Source organism: Thecamonas trahens, assembly GCF_000142905.1.
Source record: "Thecamonas trahens ATCC 50062 unplaced genomic scaffold supercont1.16, whole genome shotgun sequence".
NCBI lineage: Eukaryota > Apusomonadida > Apusomonadidae > Thecamonas > Thecamonas trahens.
In genome coordinates, this window is record NW_013657664.1 from 177,193 (window position 1) to 193,507 (window position 16,315).

The 16,315-nt window shown below is 63.7% G+C and overlaps 8 protein-coding genes across 8 annotated transcripts; 3 read left to right on the forward strand and 5 right to left on the reverse strand.

Annotated features, from left to right (window-relative positions):
- Window positions 1-349: 349 nt before the first annotated feature.
- Window positions 350-2,270, forward strand: AMSG_03954 (uncharacterized protein; the record flags this gene model as incomplete). The annotated part of the gene is made up of 3 exons (XM_013903751.1): window positions 350-974; window positions 1,013-1,869; window positions 1,901-2,270. The coding sequence occupies 3 exons, from the start codon at window positions 350-352 to the stop codon at window positions 1,943-1,945; spliced, it is 1,527 nt and encodes a 508-aa protein (XP_013759205.1). The 3' UTR covers window positions 1,946-2,270.
- AMSG_03955 (uncharacterized protein) lies at window positions 1,579-7,364 on the reverse strand (the record flags this gene model as incomplete). The annotated part of the gene is made up of 2 exons (XM_013903752.1): window positions 1,579-7,145; window positions 7,257-7,364. 2 exons carry the CDS (start codon window positions 7,362-7,364, stop codon window positions 2,016-2,018), a joined length of 5,238 nt encoding a protein of 1,745 aa, XP_013759206.1. The 3' UTR covers window positions 1,579-2,015.
- Window positions 7,365-7,554: 190 nt separating this feature from the next.
- On the forward strand, window positions 7,555-9,268 carry AMSG_03956 (glucoamylase). Its single transcript, XM_013903753.1, has 2 exons — window positions 7,555-7,744; window positions 7,881-9,268. Exons 1-2 carry the CDS (start codon window positions 7,568-7,570, stop codon window positions 9,240-9,242), a joined length of 1,539 nt encoding a protein of 512 aa, XP_013759207.1. The 5' UTR covers window positions 7,555-7,567; the 3' UTR covers window positions 9,243-9,268.
- On the reverse strand, window positions 8,616-10,663 carry AMSG_03957 (NEK/NEK1 protein kinase; the record flags this gene model as incomplete). The annotated part of the gene is made up of 1 exon (XM_013903754.1): window positions 8,616-10,663. One exon carries the CDS (start codon window positions 10,661-10,663, stop codon window positions 9,260-9,262), a length of 1,404 nt encoding a protein of 467 aa, XP_013759208.1. The 3' UTR covers window positions 8,616-9,259.
- A 708-nt stretch (window positions 10,664-11,371) lies between these two features.
- On the reverse strand, window positions 11,372-12,457 carry AMSG_11792 (uncharacterized protein). The gene has a single exon (XM_013903915.1). The coding sequence runs from the start codon at window positions 11,778-11,780 to the stop codon at window positions 11,424-11,426; it is 357 nt and encodes a 118-aa protein (XP_013759369.1). The 5' UTR covers window positions 11,781-12,457; the 3' UTR covers window positions 11,372-11,423.
- Window positions 12,458-12,988: 531 nt separating this feature from the next.
- AMSG_03958 (uncharacterized protein) lies at window positions 12,989-14,531 on the forward strand. Its single transcript, XM_013903755.1, has one exon. The coding sequence runs from the start codon at window positions 13,126-13,128 to the stop codon at window positions 14,428-14,430; it is 1,305 nt and encodes a 434-aa protein (XP_013759209.1). The 5' UTR covers window positions 12,989-13,125; the 3' UTR covers window positions 14,431-14,531.
- On the reverse strand, window positions 14,066-14,970 carry AMSG_03959 (uncharacterized protein). The gene is made up of 2 exons (XM_013903756.1): window positions 14,794-14,970; window positions 14,066-14,679 (listed from the first exon to the last, which is right to left on the reverse strand). Exons 1-2 carry the CDS (start codon window positions 14,936-14,938, stop codon window positions 14,447-14,449), a joined length of 378 nt encoding a protein of 125 aa, XP_013759210.1. The 5' UTR covers window positions 14,939-14,970; the 3' UTR covers window positions 14,066-14,446.
- A 153-nt stretch (window positions 14,971-15,123) lies between these two features.
- Window positions 15,124-16,272, reverse strand: AMSG_03960 (YvrD protein). The gene is made up of 2 exons (XM_013903757.1): window positions 16,144-16,272; window positions 15,124-16,043 (listed from the first exon to the last, which is right to left on the reverse strand). Exons 1-2 carry the CDS (start codon window positions 16,172-16,174, stop codon window positions 15,196-15,198), a joined length of 879 nt encoding a protein of 292 aa, XP_013759211.1. The 5' UTR covers window positions 16,175-16,272; the 3' UTR covers window positions 15,124-15,195.
- Between the last annotated feature and the right edge of the window lie 43 nt (window positions 16,273-16,315).

The window sequence follows — 16,315 nt, forward strand, 5'->3', positions numbered from 1 at the left end:
GTCCCCCCCCTACCCAGCCACAGCCACTCTCCACCTGACGTATCCTCCATCCACAGCCTCAGCCACAGCCACCACAGCCCTCTCACAGCCCCCCCCCCCTCCCCCGCCTCCCTTCTCTATGTCGTCCTCCTCGTCCTTGGACTGGTCGGCCTCATCCGCAGATACACCCTCGGCCCCACCTCCACCCTCTGCCTCCCCACCCCCACAATCTTCCACTGCCACCGCAACCATCCGCAGGAAGCCGCGCCGCAGAAAGCGGACAGTCGGCCTGACGCTAGAGGTGCCAGCTGTCCCGGCGCCGTCGACAGTGCTTCAGGTGACGCCTGCGCCAGCGGCTGCGCCGACACCGATGGCGGACAAGACTCCGGCGTGGCTGGTGCGCGGAGGGCGCGGCGAGCACCATCCGCACCCGGCGGCGGCGCTGTATGTGCGGATGGTGGCGCAGGGCCGGTACGCGGCAGTTGACACTGCTCTGGCCCAGTCAGTCGTCCGGGTTCTCGGCGAGTACGAGGCCGCCAAGGGCGGTGCGAGATGGATCCCGCCGGCCTCGCTCCGGCTCTGCTGGGTCCATGCTCTCAACGCCCTCGCGCGCGCGCTGTGGTCTGCCCAGGCTGCACACCGCCAGCAGGCGCTCAGCCGGTTAACTCGGCTGGCAGGCGTGGCCGGCTCGCTCGCCCATCGTTCGACACGCAAGTGGGCGGCGTATCTGGAGGCCACCACCTCGAGTTGTTCTGCTGCGGATGCGGTCGGCGACGCGACGGCGGTGGCGGCACTAACGAGGCTGGCGCTGTGTGCGGTCATGGCCATGAACGGCGGAAGCTCGCTCAAGGTTGCTTATCACGTCCGGAAAGCGTCCAAGCTTCTGTCGTCGTCGCGGCTGGCGGACGTCGAGCCAGAGTTGTCGGCACCGGTGGCAGCGTCGGTGGCGACTGCCCGCGGCGGCGCGGGCATCCTGCTCGCCCGGCCTCACTGCCGTCGATGGCATCCAAGATGAGTGGCGTGTCGATAACAGTGAGTGAGGGCTGGGAGCTTCTGCGCGAGGCTGTGGTGTCGTCGTCGATCGACGCTCCGCTGGCCACTCTGCTCCTGGCATGCTCGCTGGTCAGCTACCCGCGCGGACGCTCTGGAGATAGCAAGCAGGCGCGCTTGGCTGAAGCTGAAGCGATGCTAGCTGAGCTAGCGCGAGCTTCGTCACGTCCGCTGCCGATGGTGCAACTGATCTTTGGCAAGGCGGCGCGAGCCCGTGGTGAGCCTGAAGTCGCCGCCTCCGCGCTGGATGCGGTTGTCGGCTCGGGCATGGATGCACGGCGCTCGACGCTGGTCGGTCTCCTGGCGTATGAGGCTGGGATGACCGCGCTCTGCCTTGGTGACTTTGAACATGCTATTGCCGCTCTGGGCACTGCAGCCGAGGTCGACGATGCTACTCTGCGTGGCCGGGCCGGGCTGGCGGTTGCTGGTGCCCACGTCCTGGCTGGGCGACATGACGTCGGCGCGCAGCTGCTTGCGCAGCAGGCGGAGCGCGAGTCACGGGCGACCCCCGAGTCGCGGCTTGCTTCGCGGCTGTTAGCAGCACAGGCGCTTGGTCTTGTGGCGTTTACCGTCTTTTACCTCGATCGCGAGCTGCACCATTTTAGCGCCGAGCGCGCTGCAGCGTGGCTCAAGGTACTTGACGAGCGACTTGCAGGAGAATCGTCTCTGTGGGCCCGCATGCTTGAGCCTAGTCTTGCGCATGAAGCCCGGCACGTGGAGCACCTCATCCGCGGCGTGCTCCTTGCACTAACTGGCGCGCGAGAGCAAGCATCTGCCTCGCTCTTGTGTGCGGCTGGGCTTCCGGCGCCGCCGACGCCGGAGATCTGCGGCGAGACGTGGGTCACACCGCACGCCCTCTTCGAGCTTGCAGTCTTGCACGCCGACGACGATGGGAGCACGCGCGCGGCCGAACTGAAAGCGAGCGCGGCCAAGGTGTGCGGCTACGATTGGGAGCCTCAACTGCGGCTGCGGCTGAGTACACTAAGCTAGGGTGCCACAGCGTCTGGTCTGAGAACGTGGACCGCGTACGAGACGGACTTTGAAGCAAACCACGAGTACTCGTTGTCGAGGACCAGGTCGTACCGGCCAGCCTTGGGTGCCACGAACCAGCGACGGTACGGTGAATCTGCCGCAAAGAGAATGACCTGGTGGTGGAAGGCGACCGGCTCGCTGTTGCGCTTACGATACTCGACGGCAAGGCCGACGTCGAGGTGGTGGACTTTGGCGGCAAACGAGATGACGGTGCCCGGAGTTGGGGCGTTGATGCGAATGCGCTGGACCGAGCCGGCCTCGACCGACACGCTGCCGCGTGCCGCCGGCTCGGCGAGCATGCTGACTGTTGGAAGCGCGAGCGTCGGCAGGAGCGGCGGTGGCGACTCGGGCTCGTCGAGCGCGTCGAGTACCTGCTGCGCCGACGAGCGGATGAGCGGCGTCGCACCGTTGAGGGCGAGGACTTGGAGCCTCAGCCCGACCTGGAGCGTCTCGAACACCTCGCCGAGCAGAGTGTAGCCAGGCTCACGGAGCGGGAGCGTGGTGAGAAGGCCAAGGCCGATGGCCTGAAGCGCCGTCCGCCGCGAACAAATGCAGGCAGCCACCACAAACTCAAACGACTCGAGCTTGGTGAGCTTGGCGAGGACATGCGGAATGTGGGCATAGATGAGGGCACAGACTGAGGCGGCGGCGATCGAGCGAACACCACCATTGGGCGCCTTGCACAGCGAGGTCATGACCGCTAGAGAGAGGTCCAGCAGCTCCTCCAGCGTCCCACCACCGTTGGTGAGGACAAGCGCGAGTCCCTTGAGAGCCGCACGGACGCGCTCAAGCTCAATGCCAGAGACCAGCTCAGCTGACTTGTCTTCTTCGAGCAGCTCGAGAAAGTAGTTGCCGAGGGCAATGACTCGGTTGACCTCTGGCTGCGCACGCGGAAGCGCCTCAAAGAACCCGCCGGCCCGCGCCGAGTCAAAGGCTGGCTCGTCCGGCACCCGGGCCTCGGTGCCGGACCACGCGTTGATGCAGTTGATCTTGGACCGGCGAACCTTGAACCCGGCCCGAGAGACAGAGCCGGCGATGCGGACGAGATCCTCGATGGCGGCAAGCCGCGCCTCGGGCGACTCTGCGCGGCGGGCGACACGCATCTTGAGGCGGAACTCGACAGCTAGGCCGCCGGTGCTCTCGACGTGGGGCGAGGCGAGCTTGGGCAAGCTTTCCGCCGCATCACCATACGCCGAGCCGCCTTGATCCGACGGGGTGCTCGCGACGACCGGCGCTGGAACGAGCTCAAAGGCTTCGACGGCGTCGTCGCTTGTGGGCCAGCGGAGCGCGGTGAGGCGCGAGGCGAGGCGCGAAGCTGCCAGCCGCTCGCGGACCGCACCCGACACAAAGATCGGGGCGCTGTCAGGTCTCGCACCCGACGGTCCCTCTGCGGGCGGAGGCGGAGGCGGAGGTGCGAGCTCAGCTAGCCGCGACGCAAGCGAGACTGGCTCGCCCCAGTGGATGTCAGTGTTGGGCGCGAGGAGGAGCTCGCCGGTGTGAAGGCCAAGGCCGAGGAGGGGGACCCGCGAGTCGGCAAGAGCTTTGCGGTTGTAGAACGTAAACTCGTCATGGAGCGCGAGGGCGGCGTCGAGCGCTGCCGCCACGTCATTGAAGACAAAGAGCGTCTCCTCGAGCACGGTCCCGCCGCCCTGGCTCACCACCTTGGATGCGAGCTGGAGCGCGGCTTGCTTGAGGCCGATAGTGTGGATGACACCGTAAGACTTGGTGGTCGACGACCAGTCAACGCCGTACATGAGCACCGTCCGTGTCTGCATGTAGCGCTCGCGGAGCTCGGCCTCGACAGCAGCGCGGGCTGATCGCGACGGAAGGCTGAGACGAGCGAGGGCGTCTCGCTCAAAGTCGAGCTCGCCTGCAGGCGGAGCGGACACTACAAGCTGGCCTGGATAGACGTAGGCAAGATCCGGGCGAGGCGAGCCCGAGACGGAGAGAACCTCTGCACCACGCGACGAGATGTCCAGCGTGGTAAAGGCCGAGGCGTCATGGTCGAGGTAAGCAGCCACAGTGGCGTCCACCAGAACCTCGCCCTTGGCAGCCAGGTCTGCGGCGAGGACAAAGGCCGAGTCAACTGGCGGGCCAAAGTACTTACCGGTGAGCAGGTCTTGGACGACGGCGCCACCGTGAGCGACGCCAACGCCCGACATGCGGATCTTGTCGTCGTCGCAAGCAAGCGAGCGGTTGTAGGCGTCGACCACGGGCTTGACTTGCAGCGCAGCGGCGACGGCCGACGCAGGCTCGGCGAAGAGGATGTACAGCTTGTCGGCCTCGGCTTCAACGCACAGGGCACCGTGGGCAGCCATGAGCTCCCCCATCAGGACCCGCATTCGCATCACCAGTGATGCGTAGTGCACAATGCCATGCTTGCGGGTGATGCGGGAGAAGCCGGCCATGTGGGTGACCACTACCGAGACCGGCGACGAGAACGCGGCGATCGACGAGTTGTGCGGATGTGGGCGAAGGACCGGCGGATCGCTTGGTGCGAGGGAGGACTCGGTGGTCGCGTCATGGACGCGGAGAACATCGATCGGCGGTGCGAGCGAGGCGACAGGCACCTCACGGGCGCAGGCAGCCGAGGCAACGCTGGTGGCGGCCAGCGTGAGCGATGCAAGGCTGGCCGGGTTCTCACGCTCAATGGCAGTGAGGGAAGCAGCCTCGACAACAAGAGTGGCGGCGCTAGGCGCAGCGCCTGCCAGCTCACGCGCGAGCTCGAGAGCCGAGCCCCAGACCACATCAGTCTCTGGCCCGACGAGAACCCGACCAGAGGCCAGACCGAGGCCGCGGAGCGGGACAGGCGCATTATCATGGGCAGCGAGAACATGGCCGCCAAGCGCCGACTGGAGGGTGCGGCCAGCAGCAAAGGCCGCGGGTGCGGTGGGGAAGAGCGCTAGGCTTGCCGAGACGGCAAAGCCACCTGCGGCAGCCACAGTATTCTTGACTAGGACAAAGACCTCTTGTTGGGAGGCGAGGAGGGCCGAGGGCTTGATGGCAGCCACCAAGCTTGCCCAGTCGACGTGAATGGCAAGGGCGACGAGCGGGGTGATGAAACGCGATCCGGCGGCAGTAAGCTCGTCGTCAGAGCCCGTTGTGTAGGCCTGCAGCAACGCGGTGACAAAGTCCTCTGCAGCTTGAGGGATGGGAATACCAAAGTGAGTGATGGACTCGTAGCGAGCGGGGTCGTAGCGGAAGCGCGGACCCTTTAGCTTGCCTCCGACAACAAAAGCAGGATGAGCGGCTTCAGGAGTGGAGGTTGCAGGATCGAAACTGAGCGACACGAGGGCCGACGAAGTTGCGACCTGGCGGTAGAGCGGGTCAGCGATGAGGACCTTGCCACCATTCGCAGGCGAGTTGGCCAGAGCAAGTGCTGCTGTGACCGGCCCGCCCACAAACTTGTCAGTCTGGAGATCCTGGAGAAGGTTTGGGCCCCAGGCAGCACCAACTCCAGCGAGGGCAGCAGCCCACGACGGGTTTGGCGAGCTGGCATTGATCTTGGCAATCAAGCGCGGGATGAGGCTTGCTGCGGCGACGGCGGCATCGCCCGAGTCAAAGACGGCGAACGCAGAGTTGCTGTCAAACTCGACAAGGAGCGCACCGTGGAACTGAAAGAGAGCAAGAAGGGCCTGACGGACCTTGAGCAGACTCGCGGCCCACGCAAGCGGGCCGACGGCGGTTGGCCGCGGAGCGTCCAGGACCGAGACAACACAGGCGACTGGGGCTTGGAAGTGGCGAATGGCCGGTGAATCAGAGACGGTGCCTTCAGCCGAGGCGACAACGTCGCAGGCAGGCATGCTGTCTGTTGACGCGGCGGCAGCGGTGGGGAGTGCGAGATGTGGAGTGGCAGGCGATGGATTTCGAGAGCTCGAGGGCGGAGAGCCAGGCGGAGAGCCAGGCGGCGGGGGCTTGGTCGGTTGAACAACGACTGCACCGTCGGAGCGCGGAGAAAGGGCGAGGGTGGCGAGAAGGGCGGTGGCATCGTGGTCCTTCGAGGCGGTGAGCGCGGCATAGAGGGAGTTAGCGATGACGAGCTCGCCTGGCGCGGCGCCAGGTGCCACAGCGAGGGAGCGGGCGGCAAAAACCGGCTCACCCCAGTGGACGTCAGTGTCCGGAGCGAGGAGGAGCTTGCCCGAGGCTGCGCCAAAGGCCAGAACGGGGATGGGTGAGTCACCGATAGTGTTGTGAAGGGCGATGGCGGAGCGGATCTCTAGTGCTGCCGAGAGAGCATTGACCGGCGACTCGAAGCACATGAGCGCCGGGTCGAGCATGGCGCCCTGGTACGACTCAACAATGGGACGGATTAGGCCTGCTGTGGCTTGTTGGGCAGCGAGCGAGGCCACGACACCGGTGGTCTCGGTGAGCGGGACCCAATTGTAGCCCACGGCGACGACTGCAGTCTCGCGAATGTACTTTGCCGAAAGCCGCTTGTCAACAGCAGCAAGCTTGGCGCGCGACGCCGAGAACCGCTTGAGCAGAGCAGAGACAAAGGGCGAGCTGGGCGGCGGAAGACTCGCGAGAGCGGCGGGCTCAAAGCCCGGCGGATGGTAGGCGTCGAGCGCCACAGTGGTGATGCTGTTGTTGCTGGGGTAGAGGACGAGACCGTCCGGCAGGGGGTGGTCGGCGAGCGAAGCCATTGCGGCTGGTGTGAGGACAAGCGGAGCGGAATCTGAGGCGGCTTGAAGGACGGCCTTGGCTTCGTCCACAAGTGGGCCGTGGAGCGAACCGGTGGTGGCATCCTGGGCAAGGGACTCGCCGTCGCCGGCAGTGACGGCTACGCCTGCGAGGCGCAGGTGCCATTCCGGCGACGGGGCTTGGCCCTCGTTGAAGGCCGCCAGTACGCATGGGACGGCAGCGGCAGCAGCCAGCGCATCAAGCGGCGAAGTGAAGACGGCGTAGGTGGTTGGGCCATCGTGTTCAATGCAGACCGAGTGGCCCGAGGCAAGGATGGTGGCCACCAGCTGGCGTGCCTTGAGCACAAGCGCAGCGTAGTGGACGAGGGTGGTAGAAGGCGGGGTCTGTGGCGTGGTCTGGACGATGACCACCGCCACAGGTGCGGCGAATGTAGTTGCTGACGGCTGCGAGGGTGACGGGGAAAGGGGTGAGGGTGAGGACGGACGGTGAGTGTGGAGAGAGCGCGAGGGAGGAGGAGGAAGGCAGGATCGAAAGGCGCTCGTCCCCCACGTCACCACGTACAGGACCGACGAGGGGTGCCGCCGAGGCTGGGGCGTCGAGCTGGGGAGGAGTTTGCGGATTCTGCGGCGGGGTGAAAGCAGCTGTGACTGCTCGTTGCCCATGGCCGGCGGGGTGCAGTGGGAGGGAGTGTGGGGAGTGTGCGGGGTGGGTGTGGGTGGGGTGGGGTAGGGTGGGGTGTGTGGGGGTGAGCGGCGGCCGGTGGGCTGTGGCCGGAAGTGGCGGGTTGATGCTGGTCGAACGACAGGCACCAGCACTTGTTGCGTCGAGTGCCGTGTCGTATTTGGGTACTCGAGTCACGTGCGCCATGCAAGCGAGGACGACGATGGCAACGGTAATGGGAGTGGTGCTGGTGGCGCTGGTGGCGGTGGTGAGCGGGCAGAACTGCTCGCTCCCTGACAGCGACAAGGTCAACTGTGGGCATGTGGGGACGACGCAGGCCGAGTGTGGAGCACACGGCTGCTGCTGGGCGCCTGAGGGCAAGGTAGGTTGAAAAGCGGAGGGGGAGTGGGGGGGGGGGGGGGTGGGGGGGTGGGAAAGCTGTGCGACTCACGAAGCGATGGGTGGGCGTTGTGACATGGTGGTATGTGGTGCTTGTGGGTGGCGGGAGCGGGAGATAGAACTCGGGGACGCCGTGGTGCTTTTATCCGGCGGGTGGGCCTGTGCCTGGTGGTGCGCCGTTTAACGCGACCGAGGTGGCGATGATGCGTGGGTTCATGCGGGCGAACCTGAATATTGATAACCTGGGTGGCGTTGTTGCCTCGCCGGATCGCAACACGCCAGGTGGAACGTACTACTGGAACTGGGAGCGCGACGCGGCGCTGTCGATGCGGATGTGGTACGAGCACTCGGACGACTCGGCAAGCAACCTGGCGGCGATGATGGACTCGTACGTCCAGTGGGTGCTTCGGGCGCAGAACCAGGTTGATCCGAATGGAATTGATATCCGTGCGGAGCCCAAGTATCATCTGCCCAATGCCAACGTGTTTACCGGAGGATGGTGCCGGCCGCAGGATGACGGGCCGGCGCTGCGGTCAACGACGCTCATTCTGTTTGCGACGGATCTGCTGGCGTCCAACTCGATGAGCTACGTGGCCAAGTACCTGTGGACCGGCTCTGAGAGCCATTATCACGGTGGGGCCATCAAGTATGATCTTGACTATGTGGCAGCCAACTGGGCGTCGGACACTTGCGATCTGTGGGAGGAGCTGCGGTCGAACGACTTTTTCTGGAACCGGTACAACTACTACCGGGCGCTGGTGGATGGTGCGGCGTTTGCGACCAAGATGGGTGACTCTGAGTCTGCGGCGACGTACTCTGCGGCGGCGGGCAAGGTACTTGCGGCGCTCGGCGACCACTGGAACGGGCAGTTTATTCAGGAGTCGAGCAACCGGCAGAAGGGTGCGTCGGTCATCTGTGCTCTCAACGACGCGTACATGGGATCGTCGGTGGAAGCCAACTTTGCGCCGACCTCGTCGTGGGTGGCGGCAACGGTGAACGTGCTCTCGGCAACTTTCACCGACATGTTCAAGATCAATACCATCGACACTCAGAACGGCATCCCGGGAGTTCTCTACGGGCGGTACGCTGGTGACACGTATGCAGGTGGCAACCCGTGGATTCTCACCACCGCCGCGCTTGCGCAGCTGCACTATCGGGCTGCAAGCGAGGTGGTCAACGTTGGCAAGCTGCCGCATGACGCGCTCCCGCACTATGCCGAGATGTTCGGCGAGAGCGCAGAGTCGCTGGGTAAGCTCTCCGTCGCCAACTTTGCGCTTCGGCTCGCATCGGCCGGCGACGGCGTTCTCGAGCGCATTCGCTATCATGTTGCTGGCGCTGGCTTCCACCTCTCGGAGCAGCTCGACCGCGACACCGGGTTCGAGATGTCGGCCACCGACCTCACCTGGTCTTACGCCAACGTGCTCAAGGCGGTTGCTGCTCGCGATGCCTTTGTCGTTGCTTACGAGCGCATGATGGCTTGAGTCGTAAAACGCAAGAGCTATGTGGATGTTGCGCTCGATGAGGACACGAGCGCGAGATGCCGTGGTGTGGAGCGTGACTTGGAGCGAGACTTGGAGCGAGACTTGGAGCGAGACTTGGAGCGTGAGCAGCTTGACGTGGCCGAGTAGCCACCAGAGAGGCGCCTTGGCTTTGATTTGGACTTGGACTTGGACTTGGACTTGACCTTGCCCTTGTGGCGAGACTTGGCCTTGAACTTGGATTTGGACTTGGACTTGGCCTTCTTGGCCTTCTTGGCCTTCTTGACCTTTTTGGCTTGGTTTTGAGCCATGATTTTGGAGCGAATCTTCTCCAGCATAAGCAGACGCAGTTCTTCTTCACGCTCGGCATCACCGGCCTCGACAGCAGCGAGGAGGTCCGATGCGCCCGACAAGGACGAATCGTCAATGAGATCGTTAAGACCCGAGAGTGAGGAGGCGTCGCTGGTATGACTGATGTCAGCAGCAGCCTTGCTGCTCGAGTTTGAGCCCTTAAGGTGTGGCGTAGCCGGAAGAACCGGGCTTGGAAGCGACGGCAGGCTGTCTGGCAGGCTCTCGGCAGACGGCTGGGGAGCAAGAGCGGTGCCGGGGATGGAGAGCTCGCCTGCGCGGTATGCAGTGATGTAACGGACCAAGTACGGGCGGGTGAGGATGTCATGGACCATGGGCCTGTTCTTGGGATCCTTCTGCAGAAGCAGATCGACGAGGTCAAGGAGGTCAGCGGAGTACCACTCGGGCAAAGGGCGATAGGTACCCTTGCGGATCTTGAGGACAAGTCCCTTGAAGTTTCGGGCCTCGAACGGCATGCGGAGAGTGCAGAGCTCGTACAAGATGCAGCCGAGGGCCCAGACATCCGACTTTGCGTTGTACGGCTGCTCGGCGCAAATTTCGGGCGAGAGGTAGTATGGCGTGCCGATGGCGGTCCGTGCAGACTCGAGCGTGCCCGCCAGCGGTTTGGCAACACCAAAGTCGCCCAACTTGATCTCTCCGGACAGGGTGATGAAAACATTCTGGGCCTTGAGGTCTCGGTGCAGAATCTTGTGCCCGTGCACGTACTCCAGGGCGAGGGCGAGCGGGATAAACACTGCCATGACCTCGTCTTCGGAGAGCAGGATCGTGTTTCGCGACTTGAGCATGAGCGAGACGTCGCCGCCGCCGGCATGCTCCATCACAATGTTCATCTTGCCCTCGCTCTCGATGGCCTCCACAAACTGGATCACGTTTGGGTGGTCGAGCCTCGCCAGTGTTGCAGCCTCGGTCCGAGCTGCGGCCACGGCTTTGTCGTCAAAGTCGGCGAGATCGATGAGCTTGTGTACATACTGTGCCCCAGTCTCCACGTCCTCTACAAGGAACACACTGCCGGACGAGCCCTTGCCGACCACGCCGAGCCTGTGGTAGCGCTCCATGGACGTGTGCAAGAGAGCAAAGTGTGCGGGTGAGGGGGCTGTGTCAGGCCCTCGGCCGGTTGCGGGGTATGAGGACCGTAGGCGAGTGGGGAGATTAGAGAGCGGCGTGCAAGCTTCCTGTGAGGAAGCCTGAAGCAGTGGAGTGCCATGTGGTGAGGTTGGAAGCGGGTATGCCTTTGGCTGCGGCTGGCTAGGTGAGCCGAAGTAGCGTGGTCGAGTTGCGTTCGACAACCAACCGGCGGGCTGGCCATGGCCGGGCTGCGGACTGGCCACAGCTTGGCCGGCCTTGGGCTTGCCATGGTGGGGGATTGGGCTTGCCATGGCATGGCGAGGCTTTTTGCGTCACATCGCGAACACCCCCCACCGTTGCGCCGGCAAGGTGCTCCTCATCGACGAGGCGTATAACCGAAATGACGCGCTCCCATCATTGCGCGCCGCGTTACGCGCGCGCGGATCACCGATGCCGACGTGGTGTACGGCGCGCGCGAGTCGAGCCGGTCGCTCGCGGGATTCGTCATCTCACGGCCGAGCGGTGGTGTGATGGGTGAGATGGGAGGATGGGGCGTGTGGCAGAACAAGAGCCGGCGGAAGGGACGTGGAGGCGGTGGGGTCGCAGCCGAGCCGGGGCCGCGGTGGGAGGGCGGGCCAAAGTATCGGGCGGAGGGACCGAGGAAGAAGAGGAAGGGGGAGGAGAACAGGGGAAGAAAATGAAGTCAGTTATGTTTGTTTCTTGGTGTAGCGCTTGGATGCGCGCGTCTCCTTACCGGCCCTGGGTGAGAGAGCCGACGATGAGGGTGCCGTGGCGTGCGCGCCGCACCGAGCTCCTTACCGGCTGCCGTGGAGCGGGCCGACGCTTGCGTTCAAGCTGGGGCATTCGAGTTCGATGGCGTTGCGGGTAGTGCCGGCCGAGAGTCGTTGTGGGCAAGAGTGCGCAGCCTCCTCGCCGATCCTTCGTTGAGGACCGACCAACAGAGGTGCCGAGACGTGCGCGCCGCACCGAGGTCCTTGCCGGCCGCCACGGGAGGCAGGCCAACGCTGGTGGCCGATGGCAGCCGTTGTCCGGCGGACCCGCACATGCGAGTTGGCCATGGGATCTCGCCGATCGCGGGCAAGCCATCCATTGGCAACACCAACACCGCTACTTCTTAGATGGTGCTCGTCGCCTTTGGCAGTCTGTGCAATGTACGCAACAAGCTCAAACGTTGACGGCGCAGGGATTCCATCACCTTGTCAGCGACATCTGTGGCCGTCGTGGCCGGTGCTTAATACCCGCAAGCAGCGGTAGGCGCGCTGGCGTGGACCGCACGACTTCCCGCCTGTCATCGCTGTACAGCCCGCACCTAAGCCCCTCACGCAGCCAGTCTGATCGTGCCGGTCCCTGCCGCGACCCAGCCAGCGACAGGCCTCAGGTGGGCCACAGCAGTGGTGCGCCTGTACTCACGCGCTGAGCACGCTCGACGCCCCAAACTGGCAGGGGAGCAAGGGACAGACCCGCCACCCCCTACCGCCGCATATCACGCATATCACAGCTGTGTACGCGTATATATACAGCCATTGTTCTCGCGCCCTCTGCGACCGTTCCCAGAACGTTCCCGGCGACCGTTCTGGGAACGTTCCCGTTCGCCGTGGCCAGTGGCGGGCGGCTCAACACGACGCCCGCGCGGTTTTCGACGCCTGGCATGCGCAATGCGCAGCGCATAGGGTCTACACTTGGCATGTGTGTACCCACGACATTCCTACAACTTGTACACAAGGGGATTCCGTAAAGACTACGACATGCGGACAGGAGAGGGGAGAAGGGTGCTAAAGGCCTAGTTCGGGACCGTTCTAAGAACGGTCCCAGAACGGTCCTGCGACCGTTCCCGGAACGCTATCCCCAAGACGCGATGATGGTACATGCAGGGGGTCTATCGTACTCCACAATATATATATATAAAAAGAACCTTGTAAAAACATAAAAGTATAAATAATAGACGAAATATCACAACCACAATTACACACACAATACAATATATATAAATATATAATTTTACCACCTTTGGCCTGAAATTTTAATACGTTTTGATGTTCTGGGTCTGGCGCTGGATCGTGGCAGTCTCACTACCGTTCCTCGTTTTGCGCAACGCATTGCAGGCCTCATGCTGGCGGTAGTACCGCGCCCACCGCGCCCACCACGCCCACCGTTGGCTTGTTGACCCACCCACTGGACGGTCACTGGGCCAGTGCCCGTCCAGCATCGGCCATCAAGTTTCCGGACAACATGGCACGTCGCCTGACCTGGTGTCGCGCCAAGCCGCAACTGGCCGCCACGTTACGCCACCCTGCTCCCACTCCTGCCACACCCACACGGTATTAGCCATACACGTCTCCTTTCCGCAACAAGCGCAAGGACCCTCCTCCCCTCCCTTTCTTCTCCCCCTCCTCCCCGTCCACCTTTGTTTGTCTGCAAAGTATTGAGTACCATGGCGGCCAGCGGAGCGCTTTCTGCGCTCGACTGTTCGCTGCTCTCGCCCGACGTGCAGGCGCTGCGGTCATTTGTTCTGGGCTGGATGAACTCGGTGATTCTCGGCCCCGAGGGTGCCGGGGCTAGCGGTGCCGACATGCTGCGCGACCTGGGCGGTCCGCGCAACTGCCTTCGCGACGGTATGGTGCTTGCGTCGCTGTGGGCCAAGCTCCATCCCGAGGCACCACCGATTGCGCTCGAGGCGGCTGAGAACGAGATGATGGAGAAGGCCAACCTTTGGGTTGTGCTTCCGGTCATCGAGGCTGGCGGCGTGGCGCCAGTGGTTCCGAGCCACGCGTGGGACGCATCGTCTATCCACGATGGCGACCAGCTCGCGAACTTGTACCTGGGTCTTGCGCTGGCGGCGCACGCGGGCGTCGTGCTCCCGCGCGACGTGTACGCGTTCCAGGACAACGAGGCCGGCGCCGAGCCCGAGCCGCTGGCGCTGACTCCGATGACGGTTACGGAGCCCCGCGGCGTGCCGACGCTCATCGCCAAGGTCCTCGTCGACGGCAAAGACTGTGGCCAGAACGTGATTGTGCGCGCGAGCCCGGTCCTTGTCGGCCGCTTCGACGACGAGGATCCGGATGACTCGGACGGTGACGTGCTCATCGCTGACGGCTCGGTCTCGTCCGAGCATTGCACCATCTGGTATGACGGGACCAAGTTCATGGCCAAAGACGAGGGCTCGACGCACGGAACGCTCGTTGCCCAGCCGTGGTCGCGCGCACTTGTCAACCTCGGCTCGCGCGACGCCGAGACGGGCAAGACCACCGCACTGTGGCGCGGCTCCGAGTTGTACCTCGGCGACTCGCAGCTGGTCGTCATGGCTGTCGAGTCGACCCACTACTACTCGGACTATCCGCTGCTCGCCTCGCCGCCCGGTCTCAACCTCGACATTGTCAACGGCGCTACCTTTATGGGGATGACCACCATGGGCGTTCACTATCCAGGCACCTCGTTTGGCGCATGCCTAGAGGCCGACGTGCCCGAAGACGTCGCAGCCCTCAAGCTGGCGCACGCCACCGTCGACGACCTCGAGTCGCTCCATGCCACGTTCTACTTCTCGTCACTCCTTGGCCGCTACATCTTCACCAACTATGCCGCGGTCCCGTGTGCCGTGGCACCTCCGTCCGGTAGCCCAGCGGGCGCGTCCTGGATTCCGGTCCAGCGCGGCTCGTTTGCCTTTGTCGACCACGGCATGCAGGTCAAGCTCGGCGACGTCTTTGTCTTTGCCGTCTCGGTCATCCCGGCCGACGCTTAGCCGAAACAGCCAGCTTCTAACCGTGGTAGTCGTCGGACTCGACAGCCTTGGCATCAAACTCGTTGCGTCCTGCCTCATCACCGCTGTCGCCTGTTCCGAACCCGATCGTGTACGAGCCAGCCACCAGCGCGCCGATGGTAGCAAACTGCGCCACGACACGCGCCCGCATCAAATTCTGCGACAGCTGAGCCCGCCCGGTCTTGAACGACCACATCCCGGCGCCCAGCACAAGTGCCGTCGTGAGCATCACTACATCAATCGGCACATCTTCCTGTGAGTGGCTCATTTCCTGCGCCCAAAGTTGCCCTCGTTTACGCTGCCGCGTCACCTCAGCCCGCCCCCTCCCTCCCGCACTCTACGTACAACCGGGAACCAGCGGCTGGCTCATAATGCGGTCCCAGAAGGTCGGTGGCGCCCGCATGGCATCGAGGTCGACATGCGGCTGCAGCGGGGCCTTGCGCTTGTTCTCACGCGGCGTAAACTTGGAGTACTCCGACTCGCTCGCCATGTTCGAACCTGTGGGTGTGTTCGGGACGGGTGTACGTCAGACCGTCCATTTCACGCCGATCCTTTGCTCGCCACACAGCACGGCTGCAGTCGGCATGTTCAGCGAGTCGGCGCCAAACCACAGACCGGACCACTGATCGGATTGAGGCTACTAGCAGCGGTGCTGTTGCTGGTCTCCATCGCAACTTGCGAAAAATATCATTTACGGGCCCGAGCCCGGGCGAGGTGCGACGCAGCTGGCCAAACTCTCTGATGAGATCACGCAATGTGGCGGACGATGCCGCCCTCGGCCTTCTGGGCGGCACCGTTGATGCCAGACGCAGCGTCGGACGAGATAAAGAGAATGACGTTGGCAACTTCCTCAACATCGAGGAAGCGAGCAATGAGCGAGGTCGGCTCGTTGACAAAGTAGTCCTTGGCGGCCTTTTCGGTGGTGATGGCCTCGACGGCGGCCGGATCAGCATCGGGACCGAGGTCAGCGCGGAGCTTGTCGCGGATGCCGACAATGAAGTTGGCAACACCTTCAGTCCAGGTAGGCCCGGGCAGGACCGAGTTGACGCGGACAGCGGTGCCCTGGGTGAGCTCTGCGAGGCTGCGTGCCAGCGCGATCTGCGCTGCCTTGGTCACCGAGTAGTGGGTCATGTGCGGAATGGGCCGCAGGCCGGCCTCGGAAGAGATAAACACAATGTTGCCCGAGTTGCGCGCCAGCATCTTGGGTAGGTACGCCCGTGCAAGTCGGACGCCTGACATGACGTTGGCGTTCCAGATGTCGTCCCACGCACCGTCGTCGATGTCGGCAAACTCGACGACGCCGTAGTAGCCAGCGTTGAGCACAAGAACATCGAGCTCGCTGATCGCCTCCAGCTCACTAATGGCACGCTTGACCTCGGCGCCATCAGCCAGGTCGCACGGCAGGGCGTGGATGAGCGCAGACTCGGGCACAGCGTCGTCGGCCGTCTCCTTGGTCAACCGGGCCACAGCCGCGGAAACCGACTCGGTCGACCGCCCGTTGACTACCACCGATGCACCGGCGCGGCGGTAGGCCCGGACGGCGGCAAATCCGATGCCCTTGGTCGATCCGGTGACGAGGACAAGCTTGCCCTCGACTGCATGGGCGCCGCATGATGAGTTGTTGCGATGGCTGGCTGCGGTGGAGTGGAAGAAAGGCCTTGCTGTGAGCGGGAAGGAGGAGAGAGGGTAGCGTACAGTTATAAGTGATGGTGGACTTTGCAGACATGGTGCTGGGGGTAGGGTAGAGTGAAGATGCTGGTATTAGCCGTGCTTGTGTGCGTGCGTGCTGTGGTGTTGGGCAGAGGCGCAGGTGCTGGGTCAACGAGTGTTTTTCGCTAATTAAGTGCCTACTAGGTGCAAACTGGCT

Bases quoted from the DNA above. Each gene is read 5' to 3' on its own strand.
- AMSG_03956 (XM_013903753.1), top strand. From the start codon at position 7,568: ATGCAAGCGAGGACGACGATGGCAACGGTAATGGGAGTGGTGCTGGTG. The intron at 7,745-7,880 runs GTAGGTTGAAAA...AGCGGGAGATAG, and splicing joins GCTGGGCGCCTGAGGGCAAG to AACTCGGGGACGCCGTGGTG.
- AMSG_11792 (XM_013903915.1), bottom strand. From the start codon at position 11,780: ATGGCTTGCCCGCGATCGGCGAGATCCCATGGCCAACTCGCATGTGCG.
- AMSG_03958 (XM_013903755.1), top strand. From the start codon at position 13,126: ATGGCGGCCAGCGGAGCGCTTTCTGCGCTCGACTGTTCGCTGCTCTCG.
- AMSG_03959 (XM_013903756.1), bottom strand. From the start codon at position 14,938: ATGGCGAGCGAGTCGGAGTACTCCAAGTTTACGCCGCGTGAGAACAAG. The intron at 14,680-14,793 runs GTACGTAGAGTG...CGATTGATGTAG, and splicing joins CCAGCCGCTGGTTCCCGGTT to TGATGCTCACGACGGCACTT.
- AMSG_03960 (XM_013903757.1), bottom strand. From the start codon at position 16,174: ATGTCTGCAAAGTCCACCATCACTTATAACT. The intron at 16,044-16,143 runs GTACGCTACCCT...GCGCCCATGCAG, and splicing joins GTCCACCATCACTTATAACT to TCGAGGGCAAGCTTGTCCTC.